A 20,775-nucleotide genomic window follows, 5' to 3' on the forward strand; every position below is an offset into this window, starting at 1 on the left:
CTTCCCTTCTGAGTCCTGCCATGCACCCAACTGGTATTTTTTGGTCACATGTGAGGCATTGCCGTACTCGGGAGAAATTGAGGCACAGATTTTGGGGTGCTTTTTCTCCTTCATACCTTCTGAAAATGAAAAATTTTGAGCCAGAACTGCATTTTTGTGTAAAAAAATGTAATTTTTCATTTTCACTGCCCACTTGTATCAAAATTGGTGAAACCCCTGGGGGTTTGAAATGTACACTATACCCCTAGATGAATTCCCTGAGGGGTGTAGTTTGCAAAATGGGGTCACTTGTGGGGGGGTTCCACTGTATTGGTGCTTGGGGGGTCTTGCTAATGCGACATAGCACCCACCAAAATTCCACCAGAATCTGAGCTGCAAAATCCAAAAATCACTCCTTCCCTTCTGAGTCCTGCCATGCAACCAACTGGTATGTTTTGGTCACATGTGAGGCATTGCCGTACTCGGGAGAAATTGGGGCACATATTTTGGGGTGCTTTTTCTCCTTCATACCTTCTGAAAATGAAAAATTTTGAGCCAGAACTGCATTTTTGTGTAAAAAAATGTAATTTTTCATTTTCACTGCCCACTTGTATCAAAATTGGTGAAACCCCTGGGGGTTTGAAATGTACACTATACCCCTAGATAAATTCCCTGAGGGGTGTACTTTGCAAAATGGGGTGACTTGTGGGGGGGTTTCACTGTATTGGTGCAACATAGCACCCACCATTCATTCCACCAAAATCTGTGCTGCAAAATCCAAAAATCACTCCTTCCCTTCTGAGTCCTGCCATGCACCCAACTGGTATTTTTTGGTCACATGTGAGGCATTGCCGTACTCGGGAGAAATTGGGGCACAGATTTTGGGGTGCTTTTTCTCCTTCATACCTTCTGAAAATGAAAAATTTTGAGCCAGAACTGCATTTTTGTGTAAAAAAAATGTAATTTTTCATTTTCACTGCCCAGTTGTATCAAAATTGGTGAAACCCCTGGGGGTTTGAAATGTACACTATACCCCTAGATGAATTCCCTGAGGGGTGTAGTTTGCAAAATGGGGTCACTTGTGGGGGGGTTCCACTGTATTGGTGCTTGGGGGGTCTTGCTAATGCGACATAGCACCCACCAAAATTCCACCAGAATCTGAGCTGCAAAATCCAAAAATCACTCCTTCCCTTCTGAGTCCTGCCATGCACCCAACTGGTATGTTTTGGTCACATGTGAGGCATTGCCGTACTCGGGAGAAATTGGGGCACATATTTTGGGGTGCTTTTTCTCCTTCATACCTTCTGAAAATGAAAAATTTTGAGCCAGAACTGCATTTTTGTGTAAAAAAATGTAATTTTTCATTTTCACTGCCCACTTGTATCAAAATTGGTGAAACCCCTGGGGGTTTGAAATGTACACTATACCCCTAGATGAATTCCCTGAGGGGTGTAGTTTGCAAAATGGGGTCACTTGTGGGGGGGTTCCTAACTTTTAGCATCTTATGGTGCCTAGAAACCTACATGGTGCCTAAAAAATAATCTCATAAAAAGGAGGCTCCAAAATCAAGTAGGTGCTCCTTCTATTATGAAGCCTGTGGTTTGGTCAACGTGCACGCTAGGGCCACATATAGGATATTTATGAAAACAAAAGAATTGGGGGAATCAATTTTTAGTCACATTTCTCTAGTAAAATGTACTGTGTTCCTTAGAAAAATGTATTCAAATTGCAAATCTGCAAAAAAAATGAAATTTTGAAATTTCACCTACACTTTGTTTTAATTCCTGTGAAACACCTAAAGGGTTAACAAACTTCCAAAATGCTGTTTTGAATACTGTGAGGGGTGCAGTTTTTGAAATGGTATCATTTATGGGGGTGTCTCACATACAAGTCCCTCAAAGTCACATCAGAACTGAACTGGTCCCTAAAAAAATCAGTGTTTGAAATTTTCTTGAAAATTTGAGAATTTGCTATTCATATTGTAAGCCTCCTAGTGTCCAAAAAAATTAAAAGGAAGTTGAAATAATGATGTCAACATAAAGTAGACATATGGTCTATGTTAGTTATTAACTATTTTGAGTGGTATGATTATTTGTCTCACAAGCAGAAAATTTAACATTTTGCAAATTGCTAAATTTTCCATTTTTTTACGACATTTTGGTATTTTTCACAAAAAAACACAGACTGCATCGACCCAAATTTACCACTAATTTGAAGTACAATGTGTCACGAAAAAACAATCTCAAAATCACTGGGATAAGTAAAAGCAAAAAAAAGTTATCCCCACTTAAGTGAGACATGTCAGATTTGAAAAAAAGGGCTCTGTCAGGAACGCAAAAACTGGCTCTGTCAGGAAGGGGTTAAAAAAACAATCTCCTAATCAAATACTTGGACTCACTTTAAATATGAATTATTAGTGTTTTTTTACTGGAATGAGCATCTTCATTGCACATCAATGCAACACAATCGCACTTGTATATCTGTGTGTGACTAGGGGCAGGATGCTCTAACCCAGAAATGGTGTTTTTACCGCATCGCTATATTCTCTAACTCCCCTCCGCAGTGTTAACGCTGCGGAGGGAATCGCCAGCAAAAGCTGGTGATTCCCTGCAGAAGCCTATGCCCATAGCAGCGCTGTCCGGATCCCTCCCAGCATGCCCTGCAGCCGGCTCCGGCGCTCTGTGCATGCGCAGACGGACTCCCAGGTTTCAGACCCGGAAGTCCAGCGCTGTGGCCACATCACAAGGTACAGCTCTAATCGCAAGAGCTGTCCCTTGTGTTAATGATCGCATGTTAGAGCATACTGTATGCGATCATTAACAATGTGAAGCCCAGTGGAGGGGGGCAGTGGATGTTAGAACATCCTGCCCTAGGTCTGGATCTGTATACATAGTGCTGTTGTGCTTTATACACAGATTCAGACTTACTCGCTCACAGTTTTACAAGAATTGAATATCCAAGTAATCGGTGCAGTCTCGTGATTTGATTCAGCCATTACAGTATATATTTTTTCTCATTTACAGATCAAATAGGTCAGGCCAACCTGTGGCTATCCAGCTGTTGTGAAACTGCAAGTCCCAGCATGCTCTGACACCGTTCTGCTGGTAGAAAATACTAAAACTGTAGTAGGCATACTGGGATATGTAGTTTCCCAAAATCTAGAAAGACACAGGTTGGCCAGTCCTGGAACTAGGGTAACCGCCCATCTGGGATTATTCCGGACAGTCTGGTAATTAAGACCAGAGTGTGGAGGGGTGGCATTCCCGGACATTGTAGAGTCAAGGCATAGCCAACCTATGGCTCTCTAGTTGCATATCCCAGAAGGCCATGCAATAGTTATAGCATTTCCTACCAGCAAAACTGTGCATGCTGGGACTTGCAGTTTGACAACAGCTGGATAGCCACAGGTTGGCCTGGACTGACCTACTGTAATTGACCTGCAAATGAGAGAGAAAATATACTGTAAAGATCTGTGTCTGTCGTTGCAATATGCATCCATTTCACAGGTGTATGAGTACAGTACATAAAAAGAAAAGACTGCTCCATTTCTCTGTTCCACAAGTATTTGCTTTCTGCTTGTCAAATTCTTTGCTGCTATTACTAGGTAGATATGAGACCACTTTGAGGAAAGCAGTAAAGTGATAATTATAAATGGTTTTAGTACACAGGCAATGAGAAGTCCTTTTTTGATGTTGTAAAGTAATTATTATTGTTTTGTGTGGGCAGAACTGGTTCGCTTTCACACAGGTGAAACATGAAAGGCGGCTTTTATTCATAATCCGTTAAATACGAGTAAGCTTCTAGGGACACCTTCTACGTCTTATCTTTTGTGCTTAACTTTTCGCTTGTGTTTAATCGCGCTCAGTTTGGGCTCCCATGTTTCAGATACTGGATTGGAATCTCCCGGGGGTTCTTTGATGTCGCTTCTCTGGCCTGCGGGTTATCTCGCGTTACAAGTGGAGTTTTTGGTTGGGACGAGATACCTTATTGTGCTAATTAATTGTTAATTTCTAAGGATTTGTGCAATGTAGAAAATTTTGTAGGGTTTTTATTTGCTATGTACATTGCTTACATTTTATACTGATATATGTTTTTGTCTTGCTCAGTGGTTTCTCTACATGTATATATGCCAGTATTTACTGAACAACCCCTCTCTTTGGTCTTTGCTTAATCCTTTAGGCAGCTGTGCAGGCCTTGCGCTCGGAGTACAAGGTGACCATCCCCCAGAGTAAGCCACTGTCACCAGGGGAAATCCTGGGCTGCACTTCCCCACGCCTTGAGACGTCTGTGGATGCTGTTGTGTAAGTAAAGAGTCTTCTGTATCTGAATTGCATTGTGAACCTTGCACCATTAACTGTGTTAATGATCAAACACTTTCTCTGCATACTGGGATTTCAAGCATAAGAACAGTAAACGTATGCAAATGATTCCTTTACTGGCGGGAGTATTCTATATGTAAAAGTAATTATTAATGAAGTGTTTCTCTCCATTCCATTAAATACCTAGAGCAGGGGCTTCAAACCTTTTTATAATATTTAGGAGCCAGGGTAAGTGTAGCTGCCAGAGACATTTTTCAAATTTGAGGGCAATGGAGGATTGGCCCTTGGGATTTGTTGAGCCCTAACATACAATAACTAGAAATATTGATTGCAGTGATCAGCTCCAAATGACAATCAATCCAAAAATGTACTGGTAGGTTAATTGGCTCCCAACAGGTATTGATGTAAATCTTCAAATATTCTCTGTAAAGCGCTGCGCAATATGTGTGCGCCATATAAATAATGGGTAATATATAAAGTTACCTTGTTATTAGGTTTAGCAGTAGCACATCTTATATACATTTACAGCTCTGGGTTTCTACTCTACCTCCTTTGCTGTGTTGACTGTTTCAATCAGCCTGGAAGGAGTGTCTGGTGTAACTTCTGGGGGCAATAGATCTGGGCTTATATTTTTGCTTGTGACTGTTGATTTTCCTCCCAATATACTGTAAGTCTTTACCTTTCTTCATTAGTGTTCACAATGGGGGTTGTGTTCTTTAAAATTATGATGACCAATGTTAGTTCGTGATAAACATAGCCGTTGATGCCAAATAGGTTAATTGTTGGTCTCGTGAGAGCATACAGTATTGGAGCCAACACATGGTTTCTGGCCAGCTGTAGGTGAGTTTTTGGGTAATGCATTTTTGCGCAGAAGCTGGTTTACTGTGGACTATTTCTCCCATCTCTATCATGGAATATTGTGACTGTCTAAAGTATCGCAGACCCCTTTGCACCCACTGTCTACCGATTTCCAGTATCCTATAGATTAATTCAGTTGTAAGGACACAACAAAAAGAAAATTCCCGCACCAGTACCTTTTATTAAGATTCTCCACCCCAAAAGTTAGGGAGATCAGGTCTTCCTTAAGGCTAGTCTGGGGTTGCCACCCACTACTTAAAGTTAGACCTACAGTAGGAGCAAGTCTCATCTTTGCTCCTTTGGGCGTGGCTAGCCATGGCTAGCCATGGCTAGTCTATTGTTCTCAGCTGCAATACGTATTGTATTGCAGCTGAGAACAATACAATAGCCATGGCTGGCCATGGCTAGCCATGGCCAAAGGAGCAAAGATGAAACTTGCTCCTACTGTAAACATCCACGAAGAAAAAGAAGTATCTTACAAAAAGAAGTAGAAGAAGAAGCACCCTTCTTGTGCAGTGCACCCTGTAAGATCCTTCTTTTTCTTCGTGGGTGTTTAATTCACAGTTGTGTCATATTCTTGAAATTCCTTTAAGACTAGCTTGACTCTGCCCAAGTGGATGTGAAAGGTCTTCAGAATCCTTTCACTGATTGCGTAGTTCATTCTTTAAAAACATTTTAAAAAATGTCAAAGGTTTGAATAGCTACAGTACTGCATGTTTACCACATCATTTTCAGTAAATACAGTTTTTTGTTTTGTTTTTTTTTCTCATTTTAATGCATTTGGAATGATTATTGTTAACTTTGGCTTACTGTGTTTCCTAAAACCAATCCAATAATTTTCATTTATATTTATTTGAAGTTAGAATCTCATTTTAATTTTAAGCATGCCAATATATTCCACTGAGCTCTACAATGAGAATGAAGACAATACACATAATTACGGTACTGCAGTTTGTGAATATAGTAAAGTAATGAGCACCCTGCCTGTAATTCCTCTGTTAGAATGTTTGGTACAAATTCTTTGGAATGAGGCGTACTAATGCTACTGTTCTATTATACGTATTATGTGGTTATATTGCTAGATACCAGTTAAGGTGCCTACATGCGGTTCGATTCTGTTTTCGATTCGATTTCTATTATATATGGACAACTCGACCTGCTCTGAAGTTTTTTCTATTCCTTTTCAATTTCCACTATTTTCTAGTCGATATTTCATACAATGTGCATTCGGTTTTCTATTAGATCAACACTGGCTTCAGGCAGGAGATGGACATTGAATCGAATGCTGCAGTGAACACATTAGATTTGTACGATCTACTATTAGATTTCCACTATATGGTCATGGCTGCATCGAATGTAGAAAAAACATTCGAAGCCCATTCGATTTTTCTATTCGATTTTTGCTTCTTTAAGCAAAATAAATTAGAAAAATAGCTGGTTGGCTGGTACATTATCTGCATCCACTCGATCTCTCTCCAAGACTCAGTACATAGACCCTCTAAAATTGTTAGAGAATGTGAAATGATGATTACACTTGTTGTCATGTGTAAAAGGGGTGGTTTTACCTGAGTTGCAAAAGCGGGGTGAATCTGGTTTCGGACCATGAGAGGCAGTATTTCTGAAACCGCACAGTTTCTGAACTCAAATTGAAAAAAGAGTGGAGGTGACCCGAACTATAGGCACAAAGATTATCTTTATATAAGATCAATCTAATAGTGCACATAACAAAATGTACATATAATAAAATATGTCCAATAAAATTTAAAGTTTTGAATAGATGTGTTCAACCGGAACGGAGAATCCAGTGTAAATCATTTTGTTATGTGCACTGATTTCTGTATCTGATATAGGTACTCTTTGAACCTAGAGTTCAGGATACCCTCACTCTTTTTTCCCATTTGCATTTTGTACTATAGGGTATGGTGACACACTAGGTAGGTTGACCCACCCTGGGCAGCATTGCACCACAAAATCCATCCTACAATCCTTCCTTCACAGTTTGTGAACTGTTTGCCTGCTGCTGTTCTGAAGGTGTACCGTGACTTGAAAAATGTCATCATTGCAAATAACCGACATGGAAACCGGAGCCCACCTGTCATTTATGACAGAGGTGAGGGCCAACAAACATGCTACAATGGAGCAGCTCACCACCTGAGTGAACCTGTGGGCTACCAGATGTGTTTCTCAAATGACAGTTCATCAGTGGGGCTCCTAAACCAAAGGTGCAGCGGTGAAAAGGTTTCAGTTTGCATGACCTTATCGGAAAGTCCGGTCACTGCCTCTGGGACTTCAGCCAATTGGGTGGTTCCTTACTCCGTGTACTTGTGGCCGATTGGACAATCATAATCCAGCACCTAGAGCAAACCTTGGTACAAGGGAGAAACAACCTATTCAAGAGAATACCCTGCAATATCACCTAGGAAGGTGTCTGGTTTTTATGCCCACCGGAGGATCTGCTACATAAATGCGGGACTGGTAACTACAGTAACCTATTGCCTCAGTTCTATCATTGACTATATCGATAGACGTAGCCATTTGAGCCATTTTCCAGCCTATATGCAAAAAATGACATTTATTATATGTTATGTGCTGTTTGTCTTGTGATGTCCATTTAAATTGTAGCAGGAAGTGCACTCCTGGATTGTATAAAAATTATATATATTGATGATTATTTTAATAAATTTTTTTATTGATAGATTTTTTTTATTTAAAAATTAAATATATACAGTTTTGTGATCATTAGTACTATTATACTGAGCACAGTTGCACCCCCTAAAAGATAAATAGTGACTTGTCGCTATCTCCACCCACACATATGACCAAGACTTCCCTGAACCCTTTATTCCCCAGAATTTAACCCAGTCGAGCTTCTTGGGACCACCTCCAACTTTGCTTTTGTTCTATGGATGCTCTGCCACCCACCCTCCAACACCTGTGGGTTGCTCTGCAGTCTGCATGGCTCATGATACTTGAGGCAACCTCAACCAGCACCTGTAGCTTGACTGAAAAAGCCACAAAACCCTTTTCATGTGTCGACCATAGCCATATCAAACTTCTGCTTGTGTAGACCTTTGGCTATGTAGACTTAAATCAGCCCTCCGGATATTGTGATAACCCTATCAGGTTGCTTAGAATGATCACCGGAACGATCGTAGAAGAACCTAATGTGTGTTGCTTGTTTGTGCTAGTATGTTATCATTGTCGCATGTGGAAATTGACCCTGTTGTGTTCCCAAACGGCCATGTTTAGTTTGATTGGCTGTGCGTGTTTTAACAAAATAGTCTTTAAAACAATTGGCAAGATGATGGACTTGATCTTGGATACAATCTGATTGTTAGGCCATGGTAGAAGCGGCAGCTTCATCACACGTGTGTGTAGACTCTTGAGCATCTGTTCTTGGTCAATGGCTACAGGTTTAATTTGCTCATGGATGAGGAAGAAGTGAAACCCCATGAGCTGTTTTGTTTTTTAATTTCTGGAAATGGTTAACCTCTCGCTAATAGTCCATTTCCAATGTTCATTTCCCATTGGTGCCTTTTGTCCAGGCATTTTTTTTTTTGCACATACATTTTCTTGAATTAATGTAGGTACTGTACTAACATGTTATGCTTTAGCCACGCCAGCAGAAAACCACGGCTCCCGCGAGCATTGGAAATGACAAAACTGAAAGTCATGGATATTGAATGAGAAGTACGCCATGCAATACCACAGTGGATTACATTTCTTATTATGTCCTATCTCATTTGGGGAGCACCATATTGTTGTGAATATAATTTTAAGTGATTTGGGGGACTCAGGACAGAGTCTGTTTTTATTGGGATACGGTTATTGGGTCACCAGCAAGTTGTTAGACAGTCATTAGGTCGACATGTGTCTAAGTCGACATGCAAGAAGGTCGACATGAGTCTAGCTGGACATGGGTTAGGTTGACAGGGTCATTAGGTCGACATGGGTTAGATCCACAGTGAAAAGGTTGACATTGGGTTTTTCACTGTTTTTCTGAGCCGACATGTGCCGACAGGTGGTATTTCATGCCCTACCATCCACTAGGACGAGGCGGGCAGATAAAATAGTGTGCTGAGCGCAGCGAGGCACCGAGCCCGAAGCATGGCAAGCGCAACAGGACACTTTAACCTATGTCCATGTCGACTGTATTGACATTCAGGTAAAAAAAAAAAAAAAGCGAAAAACCACATGTCAACCTTTTGACTGTCAACCTAACACATGTCGACCTTATGACCCTGTCGACCTAACTCATGTTGACCTTCCTGCATGTTGACCTAAATGTGTGTCGACCTAATGACTGTCTAACAACTTGCTGGTGACCAACAGATCCACACCCGTTTTTATTGCCTAAGGGTAGGACAGACACAAGACCTGCAAGAAAGAAGCATCTGGGCTTTAAATAATATGAAGCATAACCAGGTAAAAAACACCTTAATACTGTTACTGGTGTTGTACTAAAACATCATAGGAAGAAGAGAATAGCTCAAGCTGAACAATTGGGGTATACAGCCTTATTCTTAGCACGTAAAAAGAATAAATTTCAAGCTGTATTTTATTCTTGTTGTGCTATCTAGAAGAAGTGCTCTAGCTACACTGTAAATCAACACATTTAGTACCATCAGTGCATGTAAGGATCCTTGGTGAACTTCAGATCCATTCAAAAAATATTTACCGAAACCATGTCTTCCTGCTGTGGGGAGAGTCTGATGGAACCCAAAGCAAATGTTTTAGTCCTGAGGACTGTTCTTGCGTAAAGTTAGTTCTGGTTGAGCAGTAAACTAATAAAAAGAACATAGTGAGAAGTAAAACTTCTCTCCATTAAAATGTTTTCTGCATTCTCAAAGGTACATTTCCTTTCTTATGGTTCAGACTGGGATAAGATAAGAGATAAGGGCGAAGAGTTGCCTGGGCAACAAAATCGGGCGCTTGAGGGGGAAGAGTCGTGAAGCAGCTACTTGGAGGGAGAGAGATATCCCTCAAACGATAAAGATGAAGTAACGCTGTACAACAATATAAATAAACAATATTTAATAATATAAAAATAAACCACAATAAAATGATGAAAAGCACAAGGAACCTTTGACACTTCACTAAATGAATTAATGTATGCTGTGAGTATCTTTTCCTATGTATACCGCCCAAAAGTCCACATGTTTTCCTATGAGACCTTGCGTCACCAGGGGGCAGGCTCTACTGTATTAATCCAGCATGGGGGGGGGGGGGGGGGTGTCAATACTAGGGCTAAGCACCAGAGCTGGCTGGGAGGAGAGGGGTCTGGGGCTGAGCCACAGAGGAGGAGAGGGCTGGGAGACAGGCTGCAGTGTAATGGCTGGCATGGGGACGATGAGGGGGGGGGGGGGGGGGGAGGACAGACTACAGGGGAACTAAAGATAGGGGGGCCTGTGGGTGCTGACCTCCTGGCACCCCCCTTAATCCAGCACTGGGTGGGGAGCAATGCTAGGGCTAGGCACCAGAGCTGGCTGGGAGGAGAGGGGTCTGGGGCTGAGCCAGAGGAGGAGATGGCTGGAAGATGGGCTGCAGTGCCATGGCTGGCATGAGGAGGACCGACTACAGGGGCCCTAAAGATAGGGGGGCCTGGGGGTACTGACCCCCTGGGCATCCCCCTTAATCCGACACTGGGTTGGGGGGCAGTGCTAGGCACTAAAGCTGGCTGGGAGGAGGGGTGTCTGGAGCTGAGCCACAGAGGAGGAGAGGGCTGGGGAGATAGGCTGCAGTGCAATGGGCCGGCTGGCATGGGGAGGAGGACAGACTACAACTTGTCAAGTAGATGTAATACAAACAAAGGAGGGAGAGGAGGATGAGAGGAGAGTGGTGAGGGAAGCATGGGCTGTCGAAGTACCTCTCTAAGTAATAAAAGTAGGGTGCCAATACTTACCTCCCGTTACACACGCACACACACGCACGGAAGAGGACCCCTTTCGCTTTTTGCCGCTTCACTTCTGCAATGGCTACTGCGCATGTGCTCGATAACGGCGATGATGCCGCCAATGCGATGATGTGGCGTCATTGCGTTGGCGCCGTTATCGACGTTATCTAGCGCATGCACAGTATCCATCGTTTTTCACCTTTTTTTTTTGTCCCGAATTTCGACACAGTCCACATGGACCCTGAAATGTAGCAACGCGTCCCCTTGCATAACTCGATGCGCTCGCTATGCTTCAGGCACGGTGCCTCACTAAGTTAGGCACACTATTTTATTCTCGCACCAAGCCCTAGTGCAGCCACCAACCACGGTCCTCAAGGCACACCGCAGGTTTTAGTGATATCCAGGCTTCAGCACAGATGGTTTAATCAGAATCACTCAGGTACTAATTAAGTCACCTGTGCTCAAGCCTGGATATCACTACAACCTGCACTGTTAGTGTGCCTTGAGGACCGTGGTTGGGAATGCCTGCCCTAGTGGATGGTAGGGCACTAAATACCGCCTGTCGGCTCAACTAAAATAAGGTGAAAAACCCCATGTCGACCTTTTGACTGTCGACCTAATGACCTGTTGACTTAACCCATGTAGATCTGCGGTCATGTCGTCATAATGCTTGTCGATCTAGTGACCGTATCCCCTGGATCCAATATACCGGCGAATAAGGCAGGTTAGTGTCCAGGTACTCTGCTACTATGTGTTTCTCTGTTACCAGGTACATCTGTGTCAAAGGTGTACACATGAGTCCCGGGTGACGTCTTATATACCTCTATCCTAATAGATGAGTCGTCGCACCTGTGCCAGGTTAGTAGCCTCATTCGTAGAAATACTTAATAAAATATATAAAGTAAGGAGAGAATGAACATTGGAGACTTATGTGGACTTACTGGCGGTATACATAGGAATGGATCCTCACAGCATATAGTAATTCATTTAGCGAAGTGTCAAAGGTGCCTTGTGCTTTTCATCATTTTATTGTGGTTGATTTTTATATTATTAAATGTTTATTTTATTTTACATTGTTGTACTACTTCATCTCTGTCGTGTTTCTAAGATAAGAGTTGCCACAATTGGCATTACAGTAGACATGTTTTGCAGCTTATTTCTGATTACATGTATATGTATTTCCATGATGAGATTCATGGGGCAATATTCAATGGATATATCGCGTGTGATCTTCTGTCTAAAGCGATGGGAGATCGCGGGGCAATATTCAGTTGATGTTTGACTTCACGCTGTTCTTGCTTATTTAGGCAAACTAATGGGCATGCAGCGAAAAGTCCTTTTCACGCAAATCAGCGCTCCGGGGGTGGGGTTTGCAAGCTGAAAAGCTGATGCCTGCAGCCGGATGCACTCGACCGGAGCTACATATAAACAACTCATATATGCACCTCTTGTGGCTGAAAAATTAAAACATTTAAATAGGGTTGGGATCAGTTGGTCTACAGCATGATGTCGGCAGTCATTAGGTCGACACCATTAGGTTGACATGGGTCTAGGTCAACATGGGAAAAGGTTGACAGGTCATTAGTTTGACAGGTCATTAGTTTGACAGGTCATTAGTTTGACAGGTCATTAGTTTGACAGGTCATTAGTTTGACAGGTCATTAGTTTGACAGGTCATTAGTTTGACAGGTCATTAGTTCGACAATATCTAGGTCGACAGTAAAAAGGTTGACATGGGGTTTTTCACAGTTTTTTTTACCTGAATGTCAACACAGTCAACATGGAAACAGTTTTAAGTGCACCGTATCCCCTCCGTATCGCTCGCTGCGCTCACAATGCGTCGGGCACGGTGCCTCGCTACACTCGGCACACTATTTTATTCTCCCACCACGCCCTAGTGGATGGTAGGGCATGAAACACCGCCTGTCGGCACATGTCAGCTCAAAAAGCAGTGAAAAACCCCATGTCGACCTTTTGACTGTCAACTCAGACACTGTCGAAGTAATGACCTGTTGAACGAACGACCTGTCGATCTAATGACCTTTCTACCTAGAACCTTGTCGACCTTTTCCCATGTCGAGCTAATGGTGTCGACCTAATGACTATCGACCATCATGCTGTAGACCAAATTACCGCATCCCTTTAAGTACACCCCATTGTGTTAAATGTCATTCTGGTGCCACTTGCAGTAATATAATTCGGTTGTATTACTGCACTTTCCACAATGGAAATGCCATTACTATTTTGATATTGGTTGGCTGATTGAAATTTGGAAGGTGAGTGCGCCCACTGTTGAATGAATGAATGAATGAATGGATGGATACAAATTCGTGCAAACTGCAGTCATTCATCACATGCCATCTTTCAGCCACTCAGAGACTGCCTACCACAACACTGCTGAAGTTCTCTTTTGCTTTTAGGAGCAGCTTTTGGCATTTTATACAAATGGAGCACATACGGTACAATTCTTTAAATCAGGGATGGTGAACCTATGGCCCTCCAGTTGTTGTTGAACTACACATGCCAGTGTGCCCTACTACAGTTTTGATATTTGGCCATGGTAACACTGTTGAAGCCTGCTACAGTTTTGATATTTGGCCATGGTAACACTGTTGAAGGGCATGCTGGGATGTGTAGTTCAGCAGCTGGAGGACCAAAGGTGCCCCATACCTGCTTGAAATAGAGTACGCAGGTTACCATTAACAAACTCTGACTGCTTAGAACCCTTGAGTAGAGCTGCTCCATTTTACTCGCCTGTTAATGGGTAAAAAGATATTGGTAAAAAATAATACAGAGCATTCTATTTAATGGTAAAAATAATTGCTTTAGTTATTCAGTCTTGCGTTCCTCTCCTCTTTCCTCTCTTCCCCCATCTATCACATTTAGTATATTTCTTCCATTAATCATAAAGCAGCACAAGGGGTAAAATACATTATGCTGGGATGGCGCTTACAATGGTCCAGAGGTACACAGGGGAGGGATGCTTATTATAATATGACGATCTGTACAACATCGTACACAAACAGGGAATAGGGCAAAGCAGAAATCTGAGTCCTTCATAAAGCTACTGTAAGATATAATGCGTGATGTCTCTCCGGCCTTAAAAGCAAAGCAATTTTTGCAAGTATCTGCTCTACCGCCTGTCATCGGTTCTTCTTGCCTATATGCCATTAATGGAAAATCGTAATTTGTATGCTGTCAGCAAATACTATAAATGTGGAAGACAAATGAGGGATTTAAAAAAGCAAAAAAAAACAAAAAAACATATATACGGTATGTATATATTTGTTCTCCGATTTGCATCCTATCCATGGAGGCTTATCACGCCAGCCGACCTTCCTGAGAACGGAGCAAAAGGGACTACGAAACAGTAGAACCGTAGGAGAAATGGCGTTTACAAGTATTGATATGCTGTGTACTGTGCATGTATCTCTCATGACCACAATAATTGGCCCTCACGTGAAAGACTCTGATCTAGACACTTGCTCCAGTCTAGGGCCACGTGAGCACTGAAGGGTCCACATGACCCTAATCATTATGGTGGTAGTGGGTTGTATTTTTTATTGGGGTTTTTTTCTGAACAATAGTGTATGAAAGGTATACAAACCAGTCTCTTGCTTATGGGCCTTAATCCAGCTTCATCAGTATATTTATTTTTATATACATTGTTAGTTTAGCTATAATCTAAAGATGACATCCTTTATAATATACGCCTGGAAGGTACAAATGGCCTCTGATGAAGTATATATTTCTATCCACTGTATGTCACACTTCCACCCATATGAATATCTGATCCCACAGGACAAGACATCACTTTAGTATGTGGGCACAACGCTGAACACAAAATAACCACCTAGATCCAGCTGGCTGCTCCTGTATCAGAAGATACACATTTTGCACCCTCTGTAGATGTTGTCTTCTTAGTATGTAAGTCCTCGGGCTTCCCTATAGCTGCTCCTGCAGGCTGGCACCTTGGCAGCAGTTTTTATAGCCCCTGCTGTATCTTCCCCTGATTAGCATACAAGTTGCCAGGGTGCCATGTTAGCTTTTCTGTGACTGACTGTGAAGAGGAAAGTTACCTCTGTACTCTGACAATGGTGAGATTTTTATGCCATGCACAAATCTGATTGGCCCTCACAATTTATCATTTGTGTTATGGTATCAAGCACCCAATACAAATCTTTATATGTAAGAGTGAGGCGGTGCGTGTTTTTTAAACTGCTCCTTTGAGAAACCATTGCTTGCTAGGTATAATTTGTTTGATAAACATGATGTAGTTGAATTTGAATGTGTGCTACTGTGGTAAGGATTACAAGATCAACAATCAAGAGCTTGTCTCCACTTTGTCGACATGCATGAGGTCAATACCTGAAAGGCCGTCAAGGGTAACAGGTTGATATGGTAATGAGCATCACCAAAAAGGTCAACGTGTTTTTAGGGGTGCTTAATGCCGTTTTTTCATCTTGAACTGAAGTTATTGTGGCATGTTCCCTTCGCTCACCACAAAAGTTACCATTTCAATTCGTAGTCCACGCAGATGGTAAATTATAAAAAGTTGAATAAAAATTGGCGATCATGTGTCAACAATTGTCACGTTGACCTTGCAGCTGTCGACCTTTTGTACCTGTCAACTTAATGCATGTTAAACATACACCAGAAGCACATCTTATGCAACGTGGAAAACCAGTCACATACTTATTGCAGATATGATTTGTAATACATATTCTGTAAATGCCCGTGTAATAATTAGGCCGTTGTCTGTGAGCTGTCTTTATCTTTGACTACCAACTTTGAACTTTCTTCTTTTGAAGTCACAGAAGATGCGTGGCCATTGCAATATAAACAAAGTCCTTTTTTCCCCCTTGCTTGGCTATAATTTAATATCCTGTTTTATTCACCCTGGATGCCCTCATTAATTACAAATGATTATTATCGTTTATGTTGCACCAACTTTGTACACCGTGCTGTACAACTAGAGAATTCAAGTTTCAGACTTAAGTCTTTATACATTCATTGACTCTGTGTGACTGGCTAGCCAAATTCCGGGTGCCTTGGGAATAGGTGTGTTTTTAACTGTTTGATTTTCCCTATTGATCCTGCAGATAACTACACCCTACTGGCATATATCTATTGGCAGTCGCTAGCACTGTGACAGCCAAATACGTTTGAATTTGACAAAAACTAGGTAGAAACGCGGGATGGCATGTAACATTAATACTGGCAGTTGTGTAGCAAGGACATGCCCCCCCACAGCCTGTGCCTGCTCCTTACCCCATGCCCCCTGTCTGCTCCTTACCCTGTACCTGATGCCTATGCTGTGTCCTCTGTGTCTGATGTCTACCCTGTGCTCCATGTGCTTGCTCCTTACCCTGTGCCCCCTGCGCCTGATGCCTACCCTGTGCCCACTGTGCCTGCTCCTTACAACCCCTGTTGTCTTCCTCCTCCCCCCCCCCCAATGCATGCTCCTTTCTCCATGCCTCCCCCCTTGTTTGCATCGTGCCTGCTCCTTACCCTGTGCTCCAGGGATACAGCCAGCGGGCCATGAGGAGGGTGGATGGCAGCAACAGGAAGCAGAGGAGCCTATCCAGCGGTGGAGGCAGTGCTGGAGCCGGGAGGAGAACCAGTGATGCCGCCGGCAATCAGCGGAGGGGACCAGCAGCACACATCGTCCATCGTAGCGCTGCGCCTCCTCACCCCACCCCTCCGTTTTTTTTGTGAACTCTGAACCCGGGGGGCCCTGCACGTCACTCGGCACAGCAGGGAGCCGGGAGCGGGCGGGGGGAGCGTGCAGTGCTGGAGGGCGAGCTGGCTGTGCAGGCACGGCTCCGGCGCCCTCTGATTCCCCGCGCTGCGCTGGCTCCACCCTCACTACGCCCCTGAATACTGGTGTTCTCTGGAACCTAGGGCTTTGCAGCTGTGTTGGGGCCAGATGCACTAGGCTTCAGAAGTGATAAAATGGAGAGTGATAAATGTCAGGAAGGAGCTGATTGGTTGGTTGTTTATCCCTCTCCATTTTATCACTTTTGAGCTTAGTGCGTCTGGCCCTTTGTATGCTGTTTAAAAACGATTCAGCGTATGTTTCCACATGCAAACCACTGGAATTTTTGTGGGAAAAAAAAAATGAAAAGGCTGAAAACTGTGTGGAAGTATAAATAGCAGTGGGGAGGCCTGGTGACTGTGGAATTGGAGGGTCGTCCACCACTTACCCCCAGAGAGCTATAAATAGTTAACTAGCAGAGTGGGGAGTCTGTTTCCAGCTTTGATTGAGCCTTTTAGACTCTGTTACAATTTTAATGTGTGGTGAGTCTGATTTAGAGGAAGAGTCTGGCTTGCTAATAGGACTAGGAGGGGGGTGCGGGAGGGGGGGGGGGGGGGAGGCACTCGCTGCTAATCTTACTCACCCGGCAAGCCAGGGAAGTGTGTGTGGAAAGTTTAAAAGGATGTTGTCCAATTCAAGCACATTATGTGTGACCACAGGCGTCAGGGGGGCAAGAGAGAGAATGGGAGATGAAGAGAAATAACATTTCCCTTGTCCTCGTTTTATTTATTTATTTCTTATGACCCTTTGCATCTCGTTTTCTCTCCTTCCTCTCGTCCTTGTTGGATTCTCACAGCTATTCCAGTGACACTTTTCTTGCTCTGATGCTTTTTCCGTAGTGTTTCAGGCAGTGATCCTGGGCATCTGCACACAATCCCATTTGTGACTGATTTCACACCGACAGATTTCCTGCATGAGAGAGTCTGGATGGAATGAGTGAGGCATATCATATACTGGCACTTACAGGGTTACGGTTCTAAACCATCATTGGTCGATTCCTTATTACACTTGCTGTTTACTGACACTGACGTCACTTGCCTTTTAGATAAAGCATTTCCTGGATAATATTCGATCACCACTGTTTAGTCTCATGTGGGCTTTGGTTAAAAGTTGTGTTTTCAACCAAAATGATGTTTTACACCTAATATATATGCAATACATTATTGACAAATGAAATAAAACCATAATAAAGTAGTAAATAATGCAAGAGCCTGGACCATGGAAGTGAATTTGCCCCAGATTATGCTTAAAAGTCCTACTTTGCCTGTTATTTCTGCTGAAGGAGAAACGGCACACCTGCAAACATTCTTCTCATACGCTCACTTGCACACTTACTGCTATTAGTGTGTCTTATCTACAGTATGTACAAGCATGGTTCAGTAAGAAAGGTAACAAGACCTCTTGTTTGTATATAGTCCTCTATTTCGTTCTCTTTTCCCAGATAGACCACTGCTTCCCCACACAGCCATTAGACTGCGCCTCATATCAGTCCTACTGTCCCAACATCAGCTGTAAGATGGTGGAAACATGGTCAGACATGGTGGTGTGACCAGATTGCAGCTTCTAAAGGGCACATTTACAGCTGAAATCATTGCCCACTTGTTGAGATGTACAGTGATAATGTCACGTCATGGAAACCATGTTGACCACCTTCAAGTTCCCACCAGCTCCGCCATCTTACAACAGATTTTTCGACAGTATGACTAATGTGAGGGGAAGAAGTGGTCTACCTGCTCTGGTCTGGTGGGGGGAAGCAGTGGTCTACCTGCTCTGGCTGGTGGGGGGGGGGGGGGGGGGGAAACAGTGGTCTACCTGCTCTGGCCTGGTGGGGGGTGGGGGGGGGGGTGGGGAAGCAGTGGTCTACCTGCTCTGGCCTGGAGGGGGAAGCAGTGATCTACCTGCTCTGGTCTGGTGGGGGGAAGCAGTGGTCTACCTGCTCTGGCTGGTGGGGGGCAACAGTGGTCTACCTGCTCTGGCCTGGTAAGGGGGGGGGGAGCCGTGGCCTACCTGCTCCGGCCTGGTGGGGGGGAAGCAGTGGTCTACCTGCTCTGGCCTGGTGGGGGAAGCAGTGGTCTACCTGCTCTGGCCTGGTGGGGGGGGGGGGAGAAGCAGTGGTCTACCTGCTCTGGCCTGGTAGGGGGGGGGGGGGGAGCAGTGGTCTACCTGCTCTGGCCTGGTGTGAAATTAGACTTTAATAGAGAACATTACAAATGAGGGGTCCTGTTACCTTACTTATGGAACCATAACATTGGTAACAGTCATTATGTGCTATACAGTACATGAGGTTATGCTTATCGGTTCATCGGAAACTGGTGATGTTGCGGAGACATGACGCATGACTGTATAGGCTCATCCATGAGTAGTGTACTTGAATGAGGCATTTTTTTTAATACATTTTTATTGAAAAGTTTTGTCAAATTTACATTGTACGAATCAAATAAAGAAAGTTTTTCAAATATAATGGAACATTTGATTTTTGATATTGTAACAAAGATTCGGTGTATGAGGCATTTTAAAAGCAACATATGATCTAAATAGAGAGCTGTGTAAAAGCTACAGTAGACGATGTGTGGATTCATATTTATTGCGCATAGACAGCAATACAATAAAAACACAGGTGGGGACATATTTTATTGCTATCCAAAGTTAACAGTGTAACACAGGAAAGTACCGTTGACAATTTTTGATAATTATTATTTATTACGAACGGTACTTTAATAAGTGGAATTGCGCAACGTTCAGCCCATACCCCATATCCCGATTTATGTTGGAGCCCTAATTACATTCTTCCAGTATTTATTTTTTGCACTTTTATTTCTATTTCTGACCCGGTCAAGCTTTTTGTTTGTTTTTTAAATCTCTTGATTTTAGTCTGTGAAAAAAATGAGCAAAATTGGCTTTCAATGAAGTTAAAATGATGCAAGGCCGGAAAGTGGTTTGTGTGCATATGGAAATATATTCATGAATTCAATTCTAGGAGCTCTTCAAAAATTACAACCGTTTTTTTCCTCTAACAACCTCCGAATGCAACAGAAAAACACACGTCTGCCCACGTTTACTAAACTGTGCAAATATGCGACCTGTCGTGTCCGCTGTTTCCTGTGCTAATACTAGCCAATTAGAATTTAGAAATCTGTTCTCAATCTGATGTTTGATGGCACATGTGTCAGGAGAGGCAGCCAGCAAACGTACTTCTGTTCATTGTTCAGGTCCAAAAATTCACAATTGCTATGAACCGTTCTTCTTACTGTACATATTTATCTATGTAAATAACAGTTTGGAGACACGGTGAGGAGATATTGCCAATAACAAGCTTTCAGTAAGCTTCTATCAATCATTTGTGTTGGACTTAAGGGGAGTATGCGGGCTACAGCTGGACGATTTTTGACTGAGCGATTTTGCTAAGTTGCTGTCGGCGATAAACCGAGAGTCATCCCCAGTAGCAGCCCGCATGTACTGCCGAATAGAAACTGCAGTGTCTCGTCTAAATATTCCTGCCTGCGGTGTCTATTCGGTCGGGCGATAGTGACAATGTGGGGCCATGCATCGCTATTGCCCGCTGTGTACACACAGGGCGGTTCAGGAAATCTTCTAAGCAATTTTGATGATGTAACCAAAATCGCTTAGAACAATAGCCCGGTATGTACAGTCTTCCACCGATATTGTACCTGTGATACAAATAAAAGAAGCAGTGTTTGAGTAAAGGTTGCCCACCTGGGATTTCTAGGAGAATCTCCAATTTGGATTGGAGTATCCCTGCAGCCCCTGCCAAAACCTCCTGGAGGAGGTGGGCAGGGTGATGGCTACACTGACAGTGTGGATGAACACCGTTCTGCAACGGTGTACTTTGCAGAATCATGCCCTCGCCCCACCCACCTGCTCATTGGTCTCCCCAAACCCCACTTCAC

At 43.2% G+C, this 20,775-nt stretch overlaps 1 protein-coding gene across 3 annotated transcripts in view; it reads left to right on the plus strand.

Moving 5' to 3' along the window:
• DPH1 (diphthamide biosynthesis 1) overlaps positions 1-20,775 on the plus strand; it is a 254,708-nt gene that overhangs the window by 192,831 nt on the left and 41,102 nt on the right. For all 3 annotated transcript variants that reach the window (XM_083172139.1, XM_083172141.1, XM_083172140.1), the window contains exon 6: positions 4,159-4,280. In XM_083172139.1, the coding sequence (XP_083028265.1) occupies positions 4,159-4,280 (122 nt within the window). The remainder of the gene's footprint in view (positions 1-4,158; positions 4,281-20,775) is intronic.

This window comes from Crinia signifera, chromosome 2 (assembly GCF_055691185.1).
Source record: "Crinia signifera chromosome 2, ASM5569118v1, whole genome shotgun sequence".
Lineage (NCBI taxonomy): Eukaryota > Metazoa > Chordata > Amphibia > Anura > Myobatrachidae > Crinia > Crinia signifera.